Source organism: Lissotriton helveticus, chromosome 5_1, assembly GCF_964261635.1.
Source record: "Lissotriton helveticus chromosome 5_1, aLisHel1.1, whole genome shotgun sequence".
In the NCBI taxonomy this organism is placed as follows: domain Eukaryota; kingdom Metazoa; phylum Chordata; class Amphibia; order Caudata; family Salamandridae; genus Lissotriton; species Lissotriton helveticus.
This window is the reverse complement of record NC_136065.1, coordinates 863,497,277-863,522,288: the sequence shown is the minus strand read 5'-3', so window position 1 is coordinate 863,522,288 and position 25,012 is coordinate 863,497,277. Positions and strand designations below refer to the sequence as shown.

The following is a 25,012-nucleotide window of genomic DNA, read 5'->3' as shown; positions in this document are numbered from 1 at the left end:
CAATGTAAAATATTAATGGGATCACCACTTCTGCCTCGGAGTCCACTCCCTGACGGCAGCAGCATGGATCCTAGATCTCCTGTAGATCGCAGGGAAGGCGTTCCAGACAGACCTCCCTCTAGCGGGGAACGGTCTCCACAACGACCAGGAAGATGGGCCAAAGTACCACCTAAGTAGTTGATGTTGAAACAATCCAGGGTAGAAATACAACCTGAAAGGAAGGTGGTCCTGGATAAGCTGCAAACAGTTGACCACTAGTCATGAGACGGTGATCACAGCGGGCTATTAGCTGTGCTACAGGGGACAGTTTTCTAGGGCAGACTATCTACAGCCATGCAGTCGACAGGGGGTTCAGGTTGAAGGGAAGGAAATGGCTAACACTGGATCATTAAGACGGATCACGGACCCAATGGGCAGATATTTACCTCTCACTCTGTTTTGTGCACATCAGTGATTATGTTAATGGGAAAATTGGGAGGCACTCCAACTTGCTGTTTTCAATTTCTAAATCCTATCACACACAACCCACTAGGGAAGCTCAAATGTAGCAATATGCATGCTCTGGAACTACATAAAAGGCCTAGACACACTCACCAGTGAAGGTCCTTAGGTCTCAATGCCCCTACTAAGCGTCTCTCCTTTCTTAGGATGCTCAGGGATTTCAAATGAGACTTAAGTCTCCTACAAAAAGTCACCTGCCGATGAGAGACTAGGGCCGTGTACATTCCTGCTGGTTTACAAAGCAGCTCTTTTTGTCTGGCCTCAACAAGACGGGAAGAGTAGCCATATTACTAGCGAACAAGTTTATGGGCAAGATTCTGCCCACCATTGCTGAAATTCTGGACAGTATGCTGGCGGTGCAAACAGAGCAGCAAACAATTCACACTTAGTAATGCCTACACTCCGAACGACAAAGAAAATTGTTTCCCGGACGCAATCTCACAAATAATGATGAACCTAGACTCGGTGATCCTTCCTGAGGGAGACTTTAACATGGTGATAGACTCCAGCCCTGACCGCTCAGCACAAACGGTGGAGAAATCATGGACCTTCTTGAAAACGGAGTGTGTCTGGCTCAAAGACTTGAGGCTCGTTGACATCTGGCACACCTACCACCCTGCCATCAAAGACTTTACATTCTTTTCAGCCTCACACCAGACATATGCTGGACAGGCTTACAATCTGGGTAGCTCACAGCTCTTGATGAGAACCCTTCTGGTAGATATAGGAATCACAACACTTTAAGATCATGTCCAGGGCCGGTAACTTAATCGAAGACCTAGAAGCAACCAGCCCCCCCATCTATCCTCCCGTTCTCTCCACCCCAGTCACGCACCAAATGCAAATTGCTTGCTTGCAAATTCCAAGCAAACTAACAGAGCGAAAGTGCCGGAAAAAATCGATACTGACCGGGTAGAGACAGTACACACTCCACAGCACATAGCAGAGACGTTCCAGCACTTGTACTGCCTCCTATACTCCTCAGGCTCACTCTCCACTTCGATCATACAGGCCTATGTTAACACAATCCCACTAGCGAACGTCACCTCATAACAGTCAGACACACTAGATGAAGGGAGTGGAGTGGAGCTAGTGATATCCTAAATATCTAAACTCCGTATTGGCAAAGCCTCTGGCCAAGATAGGTTTATAGCAGCCTATCAAACTATTCTCCCCTCAACTTGATCCACTGGAGGCTAAACTGTATAATTCCTTCAAGGAAACTGGGTCCCTCACTTCTATGATGCAGTCAGCCATCATCACAGTCATTCACTAGCCTGGGAAAGACCCTTCCAAATTGCTGTTCTCAAAGTCAATGCAAATATTTTTATGGGCAGGGCCATCTTGAGTCGACAATTAGCTCTCTACATACAAGACCTGGCGGGACACTCCCAAATGCGATTTATCCCAAAACGTATACCAAACATCAGTGACAAGGCTGCACACACTAAAGCCCTAACTTTGTTGTCCAGCGATGCCGAAAAGGCGTTTGACCCAGTTCACTGGCCATTTTATTTATTTATTTTTATTTATTTATAAAGTTTTGTATAGCGCGAACTTAACTCAAGAGGGTATCAGAGCGCTTTACATTTAGGATTCTCGCGTTACAAGTTACATCAGATAAGAGCATAGTAAGGTACAGTACACAAACAATGTTTCAAAAATTTGTAGGAGGGAAGGGAGGAAGGAGTAAAACCGGGGAGACGAGGAGGAAACAATGCCCAATGACCAGCTGGATAGGTGACGGTCAAGGGGGAAAACCAGGGCAAGACTCCTCATTAGCTGTCAAGCAGCTCCAACGTTCATCGTCCATGTTGCTCAAGTCTCAGCGTTCAGGAAAAAACTGTTTTTAGTTTATTTGAATTTGGGAAGGTTATATAGCGCTATCTAGACCCGGAGGTATCCGAGCGCATAACCAGGGGAACGTTGTATTAGAAGGTACATCAAAAAGGATTATAAAGCGCTGGCTAGACCCGTAGGTATCAGAGCGCTATAGCAGAGGAACATTGTGTTACAAATTACATCCGTTACAATAGCGTAGTAAGGTACAGTAAACAAACAACACGGTTGAGAGAATTGATAGGAAAGGATGGGAGGAAGGAGCCATAGCAGGTTGAGAGCCAAATAGAGAGGGAGTGAGGAGAGGTGGAGTGAGAAGGGAGAGGACGAGGGGGAAGACGGAAAAGAGATAAGGGAAAGTCAGCCCAAAGACGGAGTGGGTAGGTGACGGCCAGGGAGATAATCCAAGGCAAGTCTCCTCTATAGCGCTCTTGGAAGCTCCAATGGGAATCGGTCAGAAAAATGGAAAGAAAGGAGACATGGAAAGGCAGATCGGCAGAAATACGCAGGGTGGGGGGGCGAGACAGGGAGAAGGGGGAGAAATGGTGTCCAGTGTCCGGCTGGGCAGGTGACGGTAAGGGGAAAAACCAAGGCCAATCTCCTCAATTAGCTGAACAGAGCAGCTCCACCGGGCGTCGGACAAAATGCTCGATATAGCACTGGCTAGACCCGAAGGTATCAGAGCGTATTGCATAAGGTTCCACAAAATTAAACAGTACCTTAGAGTCGGGTAACATCAGTTGCTAGAAAAACATTTCAAGAGCATAGATGCGAAGAAGGGAAAGGGGGTAGGGAAGGTGAGGGAGGGAATAAAGGACAGGGAGACTAAAGTAAGTCTGCCCAGAGTCCGGCTGGGTAGGTGACAGCTAAGGGGGAAGTCCAAAGCCCATCTCCTCTTTAGCTATCAGGTAGCTCCATCGGGCCAGGGCCAAACAGCAAGGTCTCGGTTAAGCAAAACATTTTAAAGGGGATAGGAAGACAAGAAAAGTGGAGTGTAGAGGGGGAGGGGGAAAGGAAATGGGTAGGGGGAGAAAAACGACAGAGAGACGAAGGAAAGTCTGCCCAAGATCTGGCTGGGTAGGTGATGGTAGTGGGGGAAATCCACAGCCCAACTCCTCCGAAGCTAGCAGGTAACTCCTCCGGGCATCGGTCAGATAGATAGGTCTCAACAGTCAGAGGAATGTCCCAAAGTCAATGTCAAGGTGGGTATGCCAGGGTGGAAGGGGAGCAACTCCAGCCCCTTGACTCAGAGAGACAACTGAAGGGGAGCCAGTGTAGCATTATGACCCACGTCGTTATGAGACCGCCATTTTAGGGTCAGGCATTCTATCATTACACTCATCAAGGGTTGCAGAAGCGGTCCCTCCATGCAGCGTTTCTCCCGTAGGTCCAGAACCGGTCCTAGATTTTAGAGATGAGTGATGGGTGGCTATGGGCACCCGGAAGCTAGAGTAAGAGTGAATGGTGCTACATCAGGCCCCATTGGGAGGATGCGTCAAGGCTGCCTCCTATTCTCGCTCCTATTTGCTCTGTACATGGAAACCCTTGCTGAAATTATCTGACAGAATGCCCATATCGTGAGGGTAACCTTTGGTACAATGGAACACAAACGAGCCCTGTATGTGGACAAAATCCTCCTACTGCTCACTGACTCTCTCATCACATTCTCAACCCTTCTGCATGAGTTGAAGGCCTTTACCAAAGTGTTGGGATTTTAGGTTATTGAGCAAAAGTCCCAGATACAAGGAATCAATGTTTCTAGGGAGCGACAGGCCCCTTTTCCTGGGCACAATGGTACATCACATAATTAGGTATAAAACTCTACCCCATAGTAGTGGGATTCGCCGCACAGAACTACTCAGATATTTTGCATACTACTTGTACAGACCTACAGAGTTGGCAGACAGCGGCCTCTCGTACTACAGCAGCCATTAAAATGACACTCTTACCGAAAATACTGTACACTATGCACGTCCTCCTCGTACAGCAACCCTAGGGCGCATTACTCGCTATACGAGACTGACTGATAGTTTTTCTGAAAGGGTAAGAAAGCTCAGAAACCCAAAAGCCACTACTATGGCCCACCGGAGAAGGAAGGGCTGTGAATCCTTTGTCTCTAGCACTACTACACTGCTATCCAACTACGGTACACAACTACACTGCTACCAAGCTACAGGACTCGCTAGAATGTCACTGCAAAACCTCGGAGAAACACTGGTGCGTTATGGATCATTCCATCATGGGTGTGTATGTTTGGAAACTTCCCTGGCTGCCCAAGAACCACAAGCCATGAGGATGTATAGCTCTTCGATACTGCGGCCCACTATGACAGCCTGGAATAGCGTGGTTCTCTCCCATGGAATCGTTCCCCGATGTCCCCATCATAGGAAATCCCAAGTACATGTCGGAACAGGATGGCAAATACTTTAAGGCGTAACAGTTTGCAAACTGTAAGCAGCTTGGAGATGTTTATAACCAAAAGGGGGTGCAGTTTTTTTTCAACTACTTCAAAACGGTTATGGATTGCCAAAGACGGAATACCTGCACTATTTGTAAATCTGAGACTGTGTGACCCACTTGAAGGTTAAAAAATGTTCACTCCACCGCCTGACATTATCGAAATATGGCTTATCACCAAATAACACATGCCCCTGGTTGCAGACCATTATAAAATACACCAGAACCACGATCTATACGAGAGGAGCTACGCAACCCCCAAGGTCTGTGTTTCTTTGGCATACCATGATCCACGTCATAAAAAAGATGGGAGACAGAGTTGGAGCGCATGCTCTCGAGTAAGAAATGGCAGAGATGTTCCGTTTTGCCCACACAACTGCGACCTGCACTGCGGGCAGAGAGGCAATGGTTAAGGTAACCAAGACCGGTGGAAAAATCCCCATCACAAGTAAATTCTTGGTCCTCCTGTAGGTGCTTGGTGGCTGGAGGAGATGTGGTTTGACGGACACTCTCACACACCACCTATGGCCCTGTCCAAAACTACAAAAATGCTGTACTGAGGCTTCCGTAGCATCAATGACATTTTTCACACCAATATTCCTTCATTTCACGCTAATATTATCCTGGGCCTACCCAATGCACACACATATCTGCTGCACCCGCACCAATGAAAGGCAATTGCTTTGGCGCGGTGTGCAGTCAAACAAGTCATCATGGTCAAATGGTGCAAAGAGGCTGTTCCAGATTATGGAGCAAGGCCTCACCAACTTTGGAGTCTATTAGGGATGCAGAGTATCTCAGTCACTCGAGAGAAAATGTATTTAAGAAGACCGGGGGCACATGCATCATTTTCCTCTCACAAGAATTCAAGGAACTCACATGTCCGATACTTGTGGGTGCTACACCTTACATCCACAGCCAGCACTTTAGAGCTACATTAATAGATGGTATAATTTATTCTATAGGTTGTAGCAAGCTTATGTTAAGACCAGACAGGTTTTTACAAACCACATTTAATGGGATGCGGTCACAGTTTAGAGTTTATCGCCGGCACATGGTACAAAATCAGTGCTGAAAGGACTGAAGGTAAAATGTTGTGAATACTCAATTGCAGAGAGGCAGATATTGCTGCAAAGGTCATTATCCTTCTTGTTTAAGTAGAGTATTTGCTAAACTATAAAGAACAATCTAATCTGAATTCACTTGTCTGGTGGTTATGCAGTTTATTTATTCTCATTTCCTCAATAAGGTTATGCCAACAGCTCAAAGTGGCGTACATCTCAGGGGTCTGCTAAATTTGCGCAATTAGCTTTTGCGCAATTACATTACACTAAATTACATGTATTTATGCAAAATGCGAATCTGTCATTTCACGCAATACATTAGAATGAGACACAAGGACGCATTAAATAAAAGCACTGCAAACAGCCACTTGCAATCTGGTGTTCCAGTGGATATTTTGTGATAATTCTTACCACAAATGCTGCATATTTACGCAAACGGTCATAATTTCAGAAAATCTGCGTAAGAAACATAACGTGAAGTTACTCACGATAGTAACTTCAGTTTCAGCCAGGCCTACTCTGCTTTGGGAACAGAGAGCGAGAGTCCTTCTCTGCTGTCCACACATTACATTGCGAGATAGTATACTAAAAGGCAGGGGAAACTGATGTTTTCAGGATTAGGGGTTTGGGATCCAGTTTTGCTCCCTGAAATGTAATGCACAAGTCCCTGACTATGCAGAAATAATATGAATAAGGAAACAGTGAATGCTATCAGGAGCACGAACCAGATGTTGGGTGAGCAAATTGGGATCTTGTAAGGAAATATTTTAAGAGAGCATGTCCGAGAATAAGTGGAATCGGAAACAAGCATTTGCAATGCAATAGGTCTCGCATTTACGCGAGACCTATTATCATCACGGACAACGGGGGTGGGGGAGTAGGCACATACAGCAGGCAGGGGCAAGAAGGCACCAACGGAAGTGCAGGCGGGGGAGAAGGCATGGACAACGGGAGGGAGGGGGGGAGTAAAGAAGGCAGTAGAAGAACCTCATTAAAGAAAAGAGTGCTCACAGTCTAAAGAACACGTACCGTGTCACACTTGAAGTAAAGGGGCCAGTTGCCATGGGAGGTGACAAATTAAGAGGAGGCGGTACTAAGGAGGGTCTAACAAGCCTACTGATGAATCAGTAGCCAGCATTTAGGACAGACAATGACACAAGCCAATGCAAACATGGGCGGAGAGTGGGTGGGGCTTCTATTCGCTGGCTCAGGCTAGACCTAAAAAGGGACTAGATGAATGGCATACGGAGTATGGGTAAAAATAAGGTCAAGGCACTGCATAGCGAGCTGCACTGGATAGAAAGGCTATGGGATCAGGGCACAAGTTGACATGGAAAATCACAAAGACTACATAAAAAGGCTTAATGCAAAATTAATCATAGATTTAACATATAAAAACTCCGCATACATCAAGCAACCCATATAGAAGTAAAACAAATGCAAATGTATGAGCTGTGCCTAAAACATACAGTCCAGCAGTTGTGTCGGACACACCATCTTAGAATGTTTTCATCTTTTCTAAAAGACTTAAAAAATGCTTCACAAGGAACTGCTAAATGCAATTGTAAGCATGAAGGCAACTGATTTTTACAAAGTAGATTGCACAGGGTTCAAATGAGTCTTTTATACAGTAACACACAATATCTGTCGGCTGCTGCAGGGCAGCCTGACATCAAAAACATCATCCTCTCATTTAACAGACAAACATACTTTAATTCGTGTCTGCAGAGCAATCGATCTGCTCAATACAGTTTAGGTATTTTTATACGGAGCTGCGTGCTGCCTAAAGGCTGTGAACACTAAGCCTCGATTATTAGGTATGTGGAAAAATTGAAAACTTTAATTCGATGCATATACAGTCACCCAATCTGGAGTTATTCCCCAGGTTGAGTGCTGAATATTAAGAAAAAAACTGTGGATCTGGATCCTTCTAATAAGATTCGGTGGATCCAGAAACAAACAATTGCATAGCAAATCTGCAGCAAATGTGTCCATTCTGCATGGTTATCCCACATTTGTTTGCTTTTTCTGATCCCTATTTGTATTGGTTTAAGGACTCTGTGCACTTTACCATTGCTACATAACTGCAAGGTGCTCGTGTTTCCCTTCTAAATCATGTGCTATATATTCGAATTACCGATTTGTCCTATTTAACATACCTAAAAGCTCACTGTAAATGAAATCTTAAGTGCACCTAAGGCAAGGAAAGTTAAATGTCCTACTTGTGCTGCAGAGTGTATTTACACCATCCATATATATGGAAAAAATATATTTCTGCCAGGAGCATCACTGTGTTATGGCTAAGATGCAGGTTAAATGCACTGCAGTGACACATGGCATTAAAAAATCATTCTCTATGAAGAAAAAGCCTATTTTATACATTCACATGTTACCCCTCAAACTTCCTTGTAAGCCCACAGGACTGGCTGTTGATATATAAAAACAAGCATTTGTAATGCAATAGGTCTCGCATTTGCGAGACTTTGAGCAATTGGCATTGTTAAATGACAATGCCTTTTATTTATGTGTTGGTTTCTAAAACATAAATAAAAAGCATTGTCATTTACAATGCAAATAGCTTAAACTCTCGCAAATGCCAGACCTACTACATTGTGAATGCTTGTTGTTTTGCCATCTGGCGCTGCATCGTGGGTGGACTCTGGCGCACCAAGACAATGGAAGGCGCATCCGTTTAAGCATCAACTCCAAATATGCATGAAGATCAAGGGGTAGTCAGATTAAAATCCTTGCACTTGTTTCAAGATTAAAGTACATTTTTTTCATAAAATAATACATTATTACTTCGAAAGCACAGTCTATATATCAAGAGTATGTATCTTCAAACACACTTCACACTGAACCACATTCCGATTGCGATGCCCAGATCTGTAACCTCGTACCCAGCAGGGAGTTTATTTTTTACCTTTTAGTTTTCCTAGAGAGCTACCACTTTGGAACTGGAGAACTGCTCAGTAAAGAGCTTCAACACCTTCCGGTCGGGTTTGAGGTTTTGGGAGAGTGTCTACAAAGAGGCATTTGCAGCCAAAGAGTTTATTTCTTTTTTAGATGCATTTCACAGAAGAACAAATTCAGAAAAAGGGGTAAGAGCCCTTTGTTCAAGGCATGGGTTTTAGCAAGTGATCGGAGGAGCAAACTTAAAGCATGTTCATGTTTAGCATTGATGTTGGTTCAGAAAATAAACACACCAGATCTAGCGGAATTTACAACACGCACCTCTGACCTCATTAAAGGCATCGCTGAGTTGCCCCCTCCTGTCTCCCATGGTCCCTGAAGTGCACCCCGTTTGCTTTGAGGCAAACAAGCCGTTGGTCACAACTGTGCATGAGAGACCGCCTTCCCGCCTGCAGTAAGAGCAACTCATTAAAGAAAATCGTGCTTACAGACTAAAGGAGACGCACCGCATAACAACCGAAGTAAAAGGGCCAATCCCCATGGGAGGTTACAAATGAAGACAAGGCAGTACTAAGGAGGGACTAACAAGCCTAATAACGAATCACAAGCCAGCATTTAGGAAGGACAATGAAACAAGCAATTGACAAATATGGGCGGAGATTGGGTGGGGCTTCAAGTACATACTCCAATACAGCATGGCTCGCGGAGCAGACCATGCTCTGCCCAGGCTCAACCTAAAAACACGGCACACTACATATTGAAGTTGTTGTGTCCTCACAGTGAAATATAACCTGTAAGGAAATGCCTCTTATGGACTGATCACCCCCAAAGTTTTGGACTGATGCTGCTGGTTTTTGACTCTGAGAAAGCATTGAGGCCTGCTAACCATACTTCACTGCCAGTGCTCTGACCCTTAAAAGGTACATGTCTGATCAGCTCAACCACAATTGGCACATGTTAACTTACTTCTAAGTCCCTGGTATATGGTACCAGGGGTACTCGGGCCTGTAAGTTGATGTGTCCCTCGAGGAATGCAGCCCTTATTGTGCCACCACAAGTGTGTCAAAGCAAAGCAAGACTCATAAGCCTGCCATTGCTCATTGGCACAGCAGTTTTCGAACTGCTAAAATTCGACTGTGCTACTTAAATTAATGACAAAGTCCTGACCTTCCTTTTTAATTTACCTAATTCACCCCTAAGATATGCCTATGAAGCCCTAGGCAGGGTGCTGTATATAAAAAATGTAGGAAATATGATTTTAAGTTTCCTAACGGTAGAGGTTCCAGATTGTCATTTTTGCTGTAGAACGTCTAGTAGCCCCATTGGCAAATTCAGTGTTACAAGCGGACAACTCAGCTGTGCTAAATTCTGAATGGGACTACTACAGTTGGTATGTCAAGCTTTCAAAATAATCATTATATTAAACAAGACTTGATGCCCAAGTCGAATTTAATGTAACTTTCAAGTAAATAACAACTTTAGAAAGTTGCCACACTGATGTCCAGTTTTCTCAGTGACCATTTATGGCTGCTGGCCACGAGACAGCTCTCTGCCCTCCTCTGGGGAGGTGTGAACGACTCTCAAGAAGGAACACAAAGGGCCTGCAGTTGGAAGAGGTATTACCTCTCCCTTGTTGGAAAGCCAAACAGGGTTTGAGCCCAAAAGGTTATCTTCAAAAGGGAAGCTGCCTTTTAAGGGCAAATGGTGGACCACACCTGCTCTTTTGTTGTGGTAGACAGGTTGGGGCCGGAGAGGGGTACCAGTTGCTGAATCACTTTTGCTGTTGGTTTGCAGCCCTCAGGTGCCAACACCTCTAGGGTGGGCTACCAAGCTCCACACACAGAGAGGAATTCTGCCATCTTGGGAGTGGGCAGAACACTGCACTCTGAGATAGCTGGATGCCACACTTCGCAGCAGGGAGTCATGTAGCCCATTAGATAGGAGTCACCGCATATCCAAGGGCAGGTTGTGCACCTAAAAGTAGCACCCCTGAAACCCAGCCCAGAGATCATAACTACACTGGACAGAGACTGAAGAAGGAATGCCCTACTGTTCCATGGACCCAGAAAGCAGAGGCTGCACCAAAGACTGGAATGCACCTGCTGATCCTTGGGCTAGGAAAGAGAGGACTGTAACTATGGTGCCCTGTTTGAGGTTCAGGGATGACTTTTCCTCTGACAGTAGAGATGACTCCAAGAGTCAGTTGGCTGACTTCCTGTTACCACTCCAGGATCACAAAAGCTGAAGAAGCCTGCCTTGAAGAGCTGGTAGCCACAATCACTTGACCCCCACTGACAACTAAAGCGCAGCCTGTGAGACTGAATCTTGAGGCTTAAAAGTTGCACCAGAACTCGCCGGATCTGAAAGCGTTGTTGGAGTGTAGCTGGGTTGCCCAAGATGGACATCACCCTCGGTTAAAGGAAACTGCTAGTTTCGCTATAACCCGGAGACCAGTGGCGACTGGTTTTTAGCTGGACTTCAACATCTCTTCCAAGAGACATCGATCTCTGTCGCCAAAGTTGCCCTACCATATTCTTAGACTGAGGTGGGCCTCAGGAAGGCCCCTGTCAATGGATCAGCATCCTTCAGCATCCTGTATCACTTGATGTCAATGGTAGTTCGCCCATAGAGCCTGGAACTGTATTGGAAACTGCTATGACTGCAAGGTTAACAATCCTGCCAAGCACTATTGAATGCTGCCAAGCACTATCGGCCCCTGCCACTTGGTCCCTGCCAGAGTTGGTCTCCCAAAGATGGTCGGAGTAACCCTGAAAACTACTTTACAAAAGGTTTTAAAGTAACTGCTAACCACAGTATTTGCCATTGGTTGTTTGTGGAAAGTAAGTGATTAATTATTTGCTTAATAATTCATAATTACGGAAACCTCTGGTGGATTTTGTTTGTATTGGTGTGTAAAAATTCATAAAAATAAGAGCTATTTTTAAAGATTGGTGTCAGATTTTCTTTGTGTCATGTTTCTTTCTTGCTCAACTGTTTTGCTAAATGCTTTGCACTTGTTCCCTTTGAGAAAGCCTGACTGCTCGAAGCCACAGCTACCCAGAGTTGAGCTAAGGTTTTGCAAACGACCTGACTGGACCCAAGACGGGTTTGTGAGTTTATTACACGGATGAGGTAACACAACCACACCATACATTAAAATGATTTCCTCACATAACTCAAAAGTAATTTCACTACTTAGCCCTAGCCCGACCTTTCCCCAATAGGTCTAGGTGGGATTAAAATCTTTATTTTTGAGCTCTGCTTAGGTAAAGGCAAGGAAAATGTTTTTAAGTGAGTCCCTGCATATTGTTTAAAATCTGACTTAATGGTAAGCAGAAAAGTAACTGTAAAAATGTATTTAGGCTGCCTGAGCCATAACTAGCTTAAAAGCAGTTCTGCCAATCATCATGCCTCCAGAGCTGGAGTGCACATCATTCGTAGAGAGAGTTCACAGCTCTGAATTAGAGCACAATGCCTTGTCTCTGGGCCCACAAAGGCCAATGGATGTTAACTGCTGACCACTTAGCAGAGCGTAGCTATCGGCGAGTAGACCCAGAACAGTTAACAGAACAAAGGGCCGTTTTAGAACTACCATGTGTCATTTGGAGATGCTAAGGAAGGATTCTGCTATTCATCCACAGGACCCTCTTAGACAATTAGGCTCCAGACACAGAAGAAGGTCAAATGAGTTTTAACCACGGGAAAAGTAGAGAAGTAGCCAAGAAGCTGAAGACAGGCCTGCCTGGTGGCAGCTGGTCAAACCATTTAATACAGGGGTTTCTGTGTCATTTTACAGTAAGGCAAAGAGGAAGTGTTACAAAAGGACATTGTGGGGTCTGTCAAAAACTTGTTAGGATTGGGCAGTAAAATTCCTCCAATTACTAGCAAGTGCAAAGGATAAATCGGGCACCTCCACAACCACCTCCTCAGAGCATTCCTAGACCTGGGAAGACTCCATCTGAAGAACAAGGCAGTGCTGGAAAGAAATTCTGCCTTCTGAGTCCTAGTTCCTGCTGGAAAAGGACTCACAGACTCCTGAACACTTCTGCCATTCAGGGACTGAACTCCTCTGAGGATCAAGTGGATAGCCGTCTACTTACCTGCTTCAGGGATACAAAAAGAAAAAGGACTCCCGACTCGAAGAGGGCCCAGCTCACTAAAAAGAACTAAACCCTTTAGGAGACCCGGGTGATTTCGGTATCCCACCTCTTGCCCATCATGGTCAACCTAAAATTGTGCCTAGGTTCCAGTTTACCACAAACTGTTGTTTTACCATATGATTCTTTCTCGTCATAAACCTTTAAAAAAAAATTATGTCCATTTGCCCTTAACATATTTTGATTATATTTGACTGTTTTTGCTGATTACCTGCGTTCCTCCTGTATATTTCTTAATTGGTTTGGGAATTTTATCGTGGTGTGTTCTTTAATTCAAAATTGTTGATACTGCCTTCACTTAGCACGAACTTCTCTGGGGATTGCCCGCTGCATGTGCCATAGCTTTCAGGGACTGAATTGATATTCTCTTATCACGATCTTTCACCTAACCAGAATGGGTTTATTGAGCTGGCAGGGGCAACCCTTCCCACATTAATACTCACATTTCTGACAGAATCAATGTCCCTAACTAGGAAGCCATTGAAGACAGACTTTAAGTCTTACATTTATGAGCTTGAGTTCAATTATATTTGCACTGCTGCTGAAGTTGCAGAGCTCCACATTTCCAAATGTTCTTAAATTCATTCCACCATATGCCTTCTCCATTTCTCAAATTACCTCAGGACGATTTCCAGAAAACATTTGTTTGTGTACCATCGTTAATGGTTTACCTCATATACTTCCTTTGTGTCTTCCATCCCACGTCCCAGTACATTCCTATAAAAAAGAGTGCAGGACACATACAACACTATTTATTTCTTCGACTGTCTTCTTCAAACATGCCTTTCACCTTAGATCAGAATTGTGCCGGACCACAGAAGTGTGTGTTTGTGTGTATAAAACAATCCCCATGGGACTCTTAAAATGCTGCCAAACAAAGTCCTTGGATGCTTGTTTCCAGTCCAGGGAGGACCTGGCTTAGCAGTTCGGGCAGGACTGTTCCCATGGGGCACAGGGTCAAGACTGATTTGCATATGGCTGGGTTCAAACTGGAATGGCATGGTGAGCAAAAAAACGATGGATTTAGGCCCAGATCTCTGTACTGTCGTGAATGTATGACATTGTTCTGCATTCTGTCCATCACCTGTTGTTTTTGAATTTGTCACCCCCAGTGGGACGGGTATGCTCAGACGTGAGTCCCGTGCTCTCCATGCCACTGGAATCAAGCTATCCAGGCTGATGAGGGATGAAAGCCCAAAACCGGTGCTTGGATGCTTGTTTCCAGTCCAGGGAGGACCTGGCTTGGCAGTTTGGGCTGGACTGTTCCCATGGGGCACAGTGTTAAGACTGATTTGCATATGGCTGGGTTCAAACTGGAATGGCATGGTTAAGGCCCAGATCTCTGTACTCGGGTGAATGTATGACATTGTTCTGCATTCTGTCCATCACCTGTTGTTTAAACAAAGCCCTTTAGTTACTCAAGGCTGTTTCGGTTTCAAAAATCCCATTATTTAAGTTTTGAACAAGTTACGCTTCAAACTGAGGGCCTCAGTGTAGTTTTGCATATTACCACTATGTCATATGCATATTTGAGGGCTTGAATCAATTTGTAATGCAGACACCAGAGATGTATGCAGTTCATATCAACACTTCTCGAAAGACCGACAATTCTAAGAAAGCAACAGCAGGGAAAAAATGCAATCATTTCCAGCCAGTGACAGTGGGAATTTTTACCAGTTGGGACACCCTTGCTTTTAACTTGCACCGATATGTTAGAGCATATCAGGAAGATGGTAAGGATACCCTAGTTTGTCTCCAAGGTGGATCACAATTCACTCTCCCAAGCAACGATATGTAGTCCATTAAGGTGGCATGCATACTCCTATTCTTTAGTATAATATATGTCTTTGCAACCACTGAACAGGCTAGACAGTTTTTTTTTACTATTGACTGGTTCTTGCAGAAACAAGTTTGTGTCATTGGCAGCAGTTTACTTCTTCAAACAAACCTGGGAGTTTATAAAGAACATATATGGTGAATACCTCATCATAGCACCATTTGCATGGGGTGTCCAAAACAGTAATCAGACAAATACTCAAGGGTCACCTGTACACAGCGGTGATAAGCCTGCCTTGTTAGCTATCAGGGATCAGTCAGGACACCACGACGACCTCAGTCTCTCGGAGTTTTGCCCGAATAACTCCATCAGGCACCTAAGCATGCGCATGGTATGCATGCCTGTGATCTTCTTTATTCCTAGAGCCCCAAGGCCTGCATTACCTTATATGAATTCCAATGAAGTCATGATAGAACTGCTTTCACTTTCGAGTATACTTCCAAGAGATTCAATATGCGTGACCTCTATTTAAGTTTCTGCCTGGGATCTTGATAGGTTATCTAGTTTCTCGGCACGTGCCTTCAGAAAAATCTCCGATCATTTTTTTAGACTTCTAAATGGGGGCTCCTTCGCTTAGCTATCTCCTCCGCTTTAACCTTCATGTGATTAAAACAGCCCCCTTCTAATTACCTTAGACCCCAGGAGCACAGCCTGCATGCTCTCTTTCTAAGCAATCCTCAGTAATTTTCTTCTACGCTATACTCTTTCAACAGGCTCATTACCGTTTTCATTATTTGGCTTATTCATCTTTCCATTAGTGGAAATACACCTCTTCAGGTTCTCCTGCAAACCCCTCACTACTTTCTCAGTACCACAATAGTCTGAACATGCGTTCCACCTTTATGATCTTCATAAAAGTCCTCCAGTCCTCATCAAAACTCCCAAAGGCCCTGCAATCCAAATCAAGTCTTGGTGATTTCAAATAACAAGTGCATCCTGCATCCCATGACAGCAATATATAATGTCTAGAGTTTAATTCACAACTTATGGAGTATTACGCTCAAAGTCTTCAACAGGACTTTCATTTGAGAGGAGCTCTCCAAGTCTACCTTGTTCACTGGGCGTAATCTGAATAACACTCTAGCATAACCATGTTTATGTGGTCTGCAGGGGTATACCCAGGCGCTGTAGCATCCTAATTCTTAATGTATGCATATACATGATAAAATAATGTATTCACATTTTTAGATATATAAAATGTGAATACATTATTTCAATATGTAGGGGACTTTTCCATTTTTGTCATTCTGTTGTAAAGAAGATTGTCAAAGCAGGGGTAGGTGTGAGAAGGGGGAAAATAGCGGTAAAAAACACATGAGGAGAGTCGAACATGGAATGTTTTGATGGAGAAGCAGTTTCTGTAAGAGCTAGTCTTACGATAGGGACCTGTAATGCTTGTTATAAACTACTGCCATACATGTAGCGTGATAGTTTATTTAAGTTGCAATTATTTCAAATGCAGCTGATCTACTGCCAGTGGAGAAGCTCCCTTGCAGGGATCTTGCACGCTCACTGTGCTTTCGGATAAATTCAAAGGGCATCGCTAGCTGATAAAAGCTTAGGTTCTAAGCCCAAGTAGATGAAAGTCAGCATGCCCACTGACGAACAACCTCTGCTTTGGTGGCCAGTGCTCGAAAACAAAACCTGGGACTCACAATCTGAAGGTTGGCGAGTGGTGGCCTAAATGAGGGCTTTAGACACAATGCTGGTGTAAGGGCTCACACTTAATAGGCTGCTCAGGTGAAATATTCTTGAGGAACTCATGTCACCATTGTAGTGGTATGCACATTTAAGATCGGGTGCATACTTTACATGTTATATTAGCAAGTATCTAAATAGGATTGGAATATTAGCAATGGAATGGGCCAATATTACTCACTGGAGCTTCTGTAATTTTGAGCAGTTCTAGCATAATGGACACAGCCAACACCAGTTGCATCATTACAATAAATGGCTTCAATATCTTAAATGGGACAATATGCATATGATTCTCTAGTGAGCAGATATACACAGCCAGGTTCACATTTGTTTTTCCGGACTTAGGCCCTCTGCAAATGCAAATTCCACATCCTCATTCATAGGATTTGTAGAATCTTTTGATCGGGAGGAGCACTTCGAAATGGAGATCTCCACCAGTACTTACCCTCTGAGCTCACAAGGTACTCACTGCCACTTTTTCTCAAAAGATTACTCCAAAAGGATTGAAGTTTGTTTCATCCTTCTCTGGAAGAAAAAACCCCATAAAAGGCCAGATATTCTTTGAAGGCGATTTCTTACGTTTTATCATTCCACATAAATATCTTGCGGTGCTGTGCTGATGACTGGTCCACTTCTTCTCGCCCCCTTCGATGTCACTTAACTCCAATAATTTCTACCCTTTATGTTTGACTGGTGGTGAGGAGGAGAGGGTGACTATTCATAGTCCTGCAAATTAAATCATACCACCTTAATTCAGTACTCTTTCTTCCATCCTCTTTCTAGAGAAAAGTGTATATGTGCTTGCTTGCCTTCCTCACACGTAGGTGCTCATAACATTTTAATCTCACAGAATGAGCTACGGGGTTGAAGCCTTCATCAGTCTTCTTCACCCAACTATATTAGCTACCTTAGCCACAAATGCATGGTGTTATATGAAGTTTGCTACTATGGGTTTGCCTCATTCTCACAATTCTCTTTTGCAATCCACGTATATGACCCATGTAAATGAGTGCTATTAGTACTTGTGATGGCTCCCTGATTTGTTTTTGAAAAATGATAATAAAAGTCTGGTCAACTCTAAAATGGATAATGCTTCTCTTCACAGCAAAATACGTGCACCCCCAAAATTCAACTGGGAATTGCAACTCTCCCTCCCGCTAGTGCATGGAGTCGCATTCAACAAATATTTTAGGCAAAGTAGTCATACGGTGCCAAGAATATTTATTGAACAAAGATTCAACCAGAAAAAAAAACTATACTTTTAGATTTGAATGTTGTTATTTGTTGTACCTCGCTTTAATGTTTTTATCATGCAGTGTAAGGAAACAAAGAACCTTAGGAATATGGATGAAATGTCAAACTCAGCACAAGTCAGAGGGCCCATCACCGAAAAACAAAAACTCATGGGGGCAGTGAGAAACAAAGAACCCAAAAAGAGAGACGGAACAGCACATACATTGATAAACAAAGGGAGGCAAAGAGAGAACAAGGTCTACATAGGAACATAAGTGCAGCAAAAAACAAGCATTTGCAATGCAATAGGCTTCACATTTACGCGAGTTTACGCTATTGGTATTGTAAATGAAAATGCCTATTTTCGTTTTTTAAAACATAGACAAAAGGCATTGTCATTTACAATGCCAATAGCTTGAACTCACGTACATGCGAGACCTATTGCATTGCAAATGGTTATGTTTAAAACTGAGTGCGGCGCTGCTTCAAAGACACCGCACTCTGTTTCTTTTTTTCTTTTTATCTTTAACACTTAGCGCGGTGTCCTTGAAGCGGGCGCCTCCCCAAATCAAATTACAAATATGGGCGGAGAGTGGACGAGGCTTCCACAGCATACCGTCCTACAGCACGCCTCGCAGAGCAAGCAGTGCATGCCCGCTGCCGCTAGGCTCGACCTAAAAATGTAAAGGCCAAAAGAGAAATGGGACCAAAAAATAGGAACTGAACGAGAAGCTAATAGAAGGACTGAAACTCAAGCATTTGAGACCGCGGCAAAGACAGGCACAGAACAATATATGAATAAGCAATTTCCCTGATAATTAGAATTACTTTTTTTCCTTCCACTCTAAAAAAAATATGTTACTCCTAACTTTCAAACAAAGACCGTAAAATAGTCGCATCCAAAAAGAGTATTTGGAACCTTAGTAAGACTGCAATTAAATCACCAGATTTATGGAACTGAAAATGGAAAACACCTCATGCAAGTAAAATCGAAATTCACCCGTCAGCATTATTAATGCAAAGCAGACTAGAGGACAGCAGACAAAAACAGGCCCATAAGAATAGTATGTCCAGGAATTAACACACAGGGTAAGAAAAGGATCACCGACCTTGTTCAGCTCTCGCACCATCTTCTGAGGGATAAACTGCTCAAGATGATTTCGAAAGGGCAACGCATCGATGGCAACAATCTCAGTAGTCCGCCGCTGCCACTCGTCCCTGAGAGGGGTGAGGACGACACAGTAAGACACAAAGTGAGGGAGCGGGGTGGGCGCGCTTGTCTTTGACAGTTAATGGCGTTCAGGAGAGGCAGGCTACCGAGTACAGTGCGGAAGGCGTTACTTGTTTCCATGACCCCAAAAGACACATGTTAACAGAAACACTTTACAAATGTAGAGGTTTAGTGAGGAATAAATAGGATTCATTTTTTTACCGAACAGTTCCAGGTGACATCAGAGACAAGAAGCATAAAGCTGGATTTGTCTCCGATTTCGCCGCGAGTCGCCCCTGGCCCTTTAGTCGTGGCCGTGGTAAAGGCGCCCCAACTTCCAGGGAGACAAGCTCATTAGGAGCTTTTTCTTTGGCCTACGGTAACGTCACAGCAATGACGCCCCGGTTTACGGTCTTCACTGCTTTTACATTGAAGCAGTTAACAATGTCAATTAAAAAGCAGGGCTGGCTTTAGCGTTGGTGGCGCCCAGTGCGGCAAATCCCTCACTCCCAGGGGCGGCTCCTCCACTAAGGCGGAAGTGTGCCGCCCCACTGTTCTTTGAGCAGTGGAAAAAGGAAAAATAAAATGATAATAATGCATTGTTATTAGCATTTTATTTTTCCGAGGCAGTTTTACAGGGCTGTGCTGTTGTGTCAGCCAGCAGGGGGAAGAGCGGTTGGGGCACTTAGTGAGCATGACGGTTTGGCTGGCCGTCTTGGGCCGGCCAAACCGCCATGCGCACTTAGCATGTTCTCCACTGGGTCGTAATGCACAGCCTGGGTGGAGAAAATGCACAGGCTCACACTCCCTGTCTGAGCGCTCAATCACAGCGCTCAGACCAATCATGATACTCCTGTCATGCTGGTGACAGCAGCATTGTGATTGGCTTAGGGAAGCCTGTGTGCTTCCTGCTGCCAGTCCGGAACAGAAGAGGACGGAGGAGAAGAGACGGCCTGCACCCAGGTAAGTGACATTTTATATTTTTTTCTCCCCATACTACGCTGCGGAAGCCGCAACTGCCCCCTCCCTTACAATCACGTCCTTCTCTACGAATTTACTCAATACCACGCTACACTAGTAACAGTACCCCTCAGCCCTCCATAGCCCCTCTCTCACATTCACTTCATTTGTTTTATAGCGCTACTCATAGCAGTGTAGGGTGTCAGAGCACTTTACATCAAACACATTATACAGAGACAATGAATAATACATGTGTAAATCAGTCTATGTAGGACATGTTACATAAGGACGGGGTTTACAAGCTGTAGGAGTCAAATGTAACAGCAGTAGGCAGTATATTTTAAGAGTGTTTCGCCTGGAGAAGGACAAACACTGCATTTAAAACCCACCACTATGGTTGGCTTTACTAATAAGAACGTATTTCTGCCCAAATGAACCTTTTAGCAACATTAGGATAATGAAAGGCTGCGGAAAAACATAATATTCTAACATATAGCATGCAGTTGGCATGCAGCTCATTGATGACAAGTTCATAGCTCACTGTGCTTTATTAGGATTGCAACTTATGTAACAAAAATATTACAACATGTAACAAAAGGATGTCTGTGACAAAAGTAGTAACCTATAGATAGATCCACATAAAATATAGTTTGGTGATTAGCGTGCTACAAATTCTTTGCAGCAGGCATATTAACCCTGTGTGCTACTTAATCGTCTCTCTTCAGCAGGAACATTAATTGCCAGAGTTATTTTGACATTTTTAGTGTGGTCTGAAAACTGTTGGACATACAAGGAACTCTGCAGCAGGTACTCAATAAACTTGGTATTCCTAAATAAGGCGCCCCTGAGGTCAGTAACAGGTGTGGCGGCACCTGTCGCTCTGCCATGGAGTCGGCCCTGTTGAAAAGTGGGCTAATTGATAATGACCATGTACGGAATCAAACGATGGAACGGGGTGTGACCTGTGTAATTATCAGTGTCTCAGATTAATTTAAGCGTTCCACCTATTGTTTTTTTGGAAGCCCTCAATGAGATAAGAATTCCCAGAAGTGGGTTCTGTGCTCACTGTGCTGCAAATCTCAAGCAGCACCTTTATGAGAAGACCCAGTTAGACTGAACCGGTCTGGGGCTACTAGCATTTCCGTAAAGAAGGAACCAGGCCTTGCAGTTCAGGCTGAACTGTCCCTATTGGAGCAGGGCAAAGGCTGAGTTGCATAAGTCTGATTCCTGTATGAGGTGGAATGGTGGGCAAAAAATGATGGAATAGGGATGCGGTCCAAATAATTACCAATGGCTGAGATTAATTCAAACATTCCACCCATCACGTTTCTGTATTCTCATGTATAGCATCTGACAAGGCCTGTTGGCCTGAAATACTTAGTAGAGGGACTTGTGACATACCTGGGCGTCTCATCTTCGTGGCTTCGATCCCACTTATATGATTCTGCATAGCCCGTGTACTCACTGTACTGTTCAGTGCCTACAAAAAAATAATGAACATATTTAGCACTCCCAACAATAATAGATGCATTTGGCATATACTGAAATTACACCATGGCAGCCCAGAACAAATCTTTCTATATCAACGTAACGTCTATATGCCGCATAATTAGCAGAACTCTAACAAATTTCGAAATGGAGTTAGAATTGAGATCCTGTCCTCCTGAACAAATGCACCATTGTTTGAAAGCTGGGCAAGCAGGATCATAGTACAATAACAGTCTTTTGGCTAATCAGGGGTGCAAACCATTGGGCTAGGAAGGCTTTAGCTGCCATCTCCCATTTCACTTGATGTTGAGTGGGATAAGCTGTTAGTGCCCACACACATACACACACAGGTAAGGGGTCGAGGTGGCAGTCATTGGGCAAAGGGGAAAATATGGAAGGAAAACAATGCTGCCTCACCCAACAAGGCCCTCAACTATACATTTAGGTAGATAAGTTGGTAGATGTTTGCATGGCAGTTCAGGATGAATTGTTCCAATGAGGAGCAGGATCAGTACTGAATAACACGAGGCATGCGTCTGTCTAGAGTGGTAGTGGGACAGAGGCCAAAACAATATGGGCTGGAAGGCTAACTATATCGATTACCTGTGGTTCCGACTACTTGCAAGCATTCTTCCGATCTACTTAATGAGTGTTTGATGTAACACCCTAAGTGGCCAAAGGTATGCCTCTATTACAAAAGACAAAGGTCCTTAGCTTTTTTGGAGGATCAAGGAAAGAATACAAATATAGGCCATGATAGGTAGCTATATTAGTCCTCTGTGCAGCCGGACAGGGTATTTATTTTTAAGTGATTCATACAATTGAAAAGGAATAACAGTGAGGCACAATCCTGTACCGTACTAGGGAGGGAAAGGTTGGGGAGAAAATAAACAACATAAATGGGGGTTCTTTACAGGCAAAAACTGAGCAAGGTTGGCCACTTTTAAATCAGTGTATCAATTTTAAGTATTGCCAAATACGTGCTAGACACAACAAGGTTCAACACATTGGTCAGTTGTGAAAACACTAAAAGAAGTCGACGTTTCGATCCCTTTTGCTCTAATTATTTGGGATCATCATCAGGACTAACAATTTACACCAATTGCCTGGCATTAATACAATACAACCGCCTGTATATAAGGGTAAAAACAGGAGAAAAAACAGGGGAAAAAACAAAAAAGCCAGTGGCTAGATTAGTGCTAGCGGACAATAGTGCGCGCACATTCAGAGGTTTTAAGAAATGGCAACCTTACATATTCGGAATCGCATTGAAGCGCTCCAACTTTGGTGAATTACTTTGTGAGGAGTGGACAGTCTCCTCACAAAGTAATTCACCAAAGTTAGAACACTTCAATGCGATTCCGAATATGTAAGGTTGCCATTTCTTAAAACCTCTGAATGTGCGCGCACTATTGTCAGCTAGCACTAATCTAGCCACTGGCTTCTTTATTTTTTCCCGTTTTTTCTCCTGTTTTTACCCTTATATACAGGTGGTTGTATTGTATAAATGCCAGGCAATTGGTGTAAATTGTTAGTCCTGATGATGATCCCAAATAATTAGAGCAAAAGGGATCGAAACGTCGACTTCTTTTAGTGTTTTCACAACTGACCAATGTGTTGAACCTTGTTGTGTCTAGCACGTATTTGGCAATACTTGAAATTGATACACTGATTTAAAAGTGGCCAACCTTGCTCAGTTTTTGCCTGTAAAGAACCCCCGTTTATGTTGTTTATTTTCTCCCCAACCATTCCCTCCCTAGTACGGTACAGGATTGTGCCTCACTGTTATTCCTTTTCAATTGTATGAATCACTTAAAAATAAATACCCTGTCCGGCTGGACAGAGGACTAATATAGCTACCTATCATGGCCTATATTTGTATTCTTTCCTTGATCCTCCAAAAAAGCTAAGGACCTTTGTCTTTTGTAATATTGAATTGATACCCACGGTCCTCAGCAAACTGTTCGGGTTCCCTTGTTATATTTGAAAATACAAAGGTATGCCTCTGGCATGAGTCCCTTGATTGCTGTGCCATATGATTCAAGCAATACTTAACTGATGAGGCCTAACAAGGCTGAAACTAATCTGGGGGTGCTTCTGGTGTCTTCTGAAAGGGGCCCTCACTGGTAGTTCAGGATGGACTGTTCCCTTAAGATGAAGTGGGTCAGTACTAATTTGCATTAGGCAGGCCTCTGTCGGGGGTAGCACATAGGGTGAAAAACAATGTGTTGGAATACTACCTAGAACAAGTGCCAGGGTTTAGGGCATGTGTAAGCATTCCTCCCATCACCTTGTGTGTTTTAATACCACATTGTCCGCCAAATGGAGGCCAGCTTGGGACCTCAAAATCAAATATGAACATTAGGTTTATCCAACACCGAACCTAAACTGCTAGAAATAGTTTTTTCATCCTAAATGGCAGTTATTACTATCATTAAAGAATCTTATTATTAACCTCCTCAAGCTTAGCAATCAGATTTGGAAAAACAATAATACCACCATGTAGCGATTCCTTCCCTCTTGATACCTGTAAATGAGTCACTATTGCCTGCTGGTACACTGGCATACACTGAGGCCTGCCGAGAAGTAAAGTAAGACAACTTGAAGCTGCAAAAACCTCTACAAAATGTACCAGAACTTATAACCCAATGCCTCACTTGCAAACATTATTTTTACTTCTTCCTAGGGTATCTTATAATTGCTTTCTAGTCTCCAAATAGTCCCAACCATTCTAGATCCTACATTCTTGCATTTCTTGTATGATTCCCTTTCTTGAGCAACGACAAAATCTGAGCCAGTAACGAAGTTCACATGGGCGATTTAACTAAACTTTCCCATAAATGGAAACTTTTGCCATTGCTAAGATCTTTCCTTATCGACCTCCCTTGTAGAGTCTAAAGGTGATCCAAGCGCTTAGGAAGAATGAACCTTTTTACTGCTGCTTTTCAACATACCCACAATACGTAGTACCAATTAGTTCTATGCAACTGTATTGCTATTTCTATGAACACCTTAGGGTACCTGGCTTTATACATAGACTTCTCTCCTCTTCTCACCATTACACCGGTGTATTTGACCAGTCCGTGAGCTGGAGGAGGCCCCACACCCACAAAATATCCTATCTCATCTTTTTCTTTGGAGTAACAGGCTTGTAAATAATTTGTGATATATCAATGTTGATTTTGAACCCTGAGACTTTGGATAAGCATTGCAATAAGGGGTCACGGATGCACACAGAATGTGAATGGCACTCAGTCAGGTCAATGCCAGAGGAGGGCTGACCCAAAAGTCCTCTATAGATACACATTTGTACATATGGATGTATATAACTTAATGTAGGGCCTTCCAAAGAGATTCTAGCAAAAAATATTACAATGCAAACCTATCTCTAAGGTGTGTTAAAGGAGGTAATCAACAACAAAAACTTTCCCTATAATGATAATCTGTGAGATTTCATGTAACACAATATAGGACTTCAGGCTTTAACCACATCGATGCTATGCATTTTCCCGCTGTGTGCTGGAAACAACAAAAACACATGTTACATGACGAGCTGGGCTCGTCATCAGCGTAGCAGGAGGCTACCTCATGACGAGCCCAGCTCGTCATGAGTGTGGAAGGGGTTAACAGATTGCAAAAACAACCCCATTGGCTT

General features: G+C 43.6%; 1 protein-coding gene across 1 annotated transcript in view; it reads right to left on the bottom strand.

Annotated features, from left to right (window-relative positions):
- Positions 1-25,012, bottom strand: part of PARG (poly(ADP-ribose) glycohydrolase) — a 911,041-nt gene that overhangs the window by 136,049 nt on the left and 749,980 nt on the right. The window contains exons 14-15 of the mRNA XM_078643350.1: positions 21,271-21,349; positions 18,809-18,917 (exon numbers count right to left, since the gene is read on the bottom strand). Of these exons, the coding sequence (XP_078499476.1) occupies positions 18,809-18,917; positions 21,271-21,349 (188 nt within the window). The remainder of the gene's footprint in view (positions 1-18,808; positions 18,918-21,270; positions 21,350-25,012) is intronic.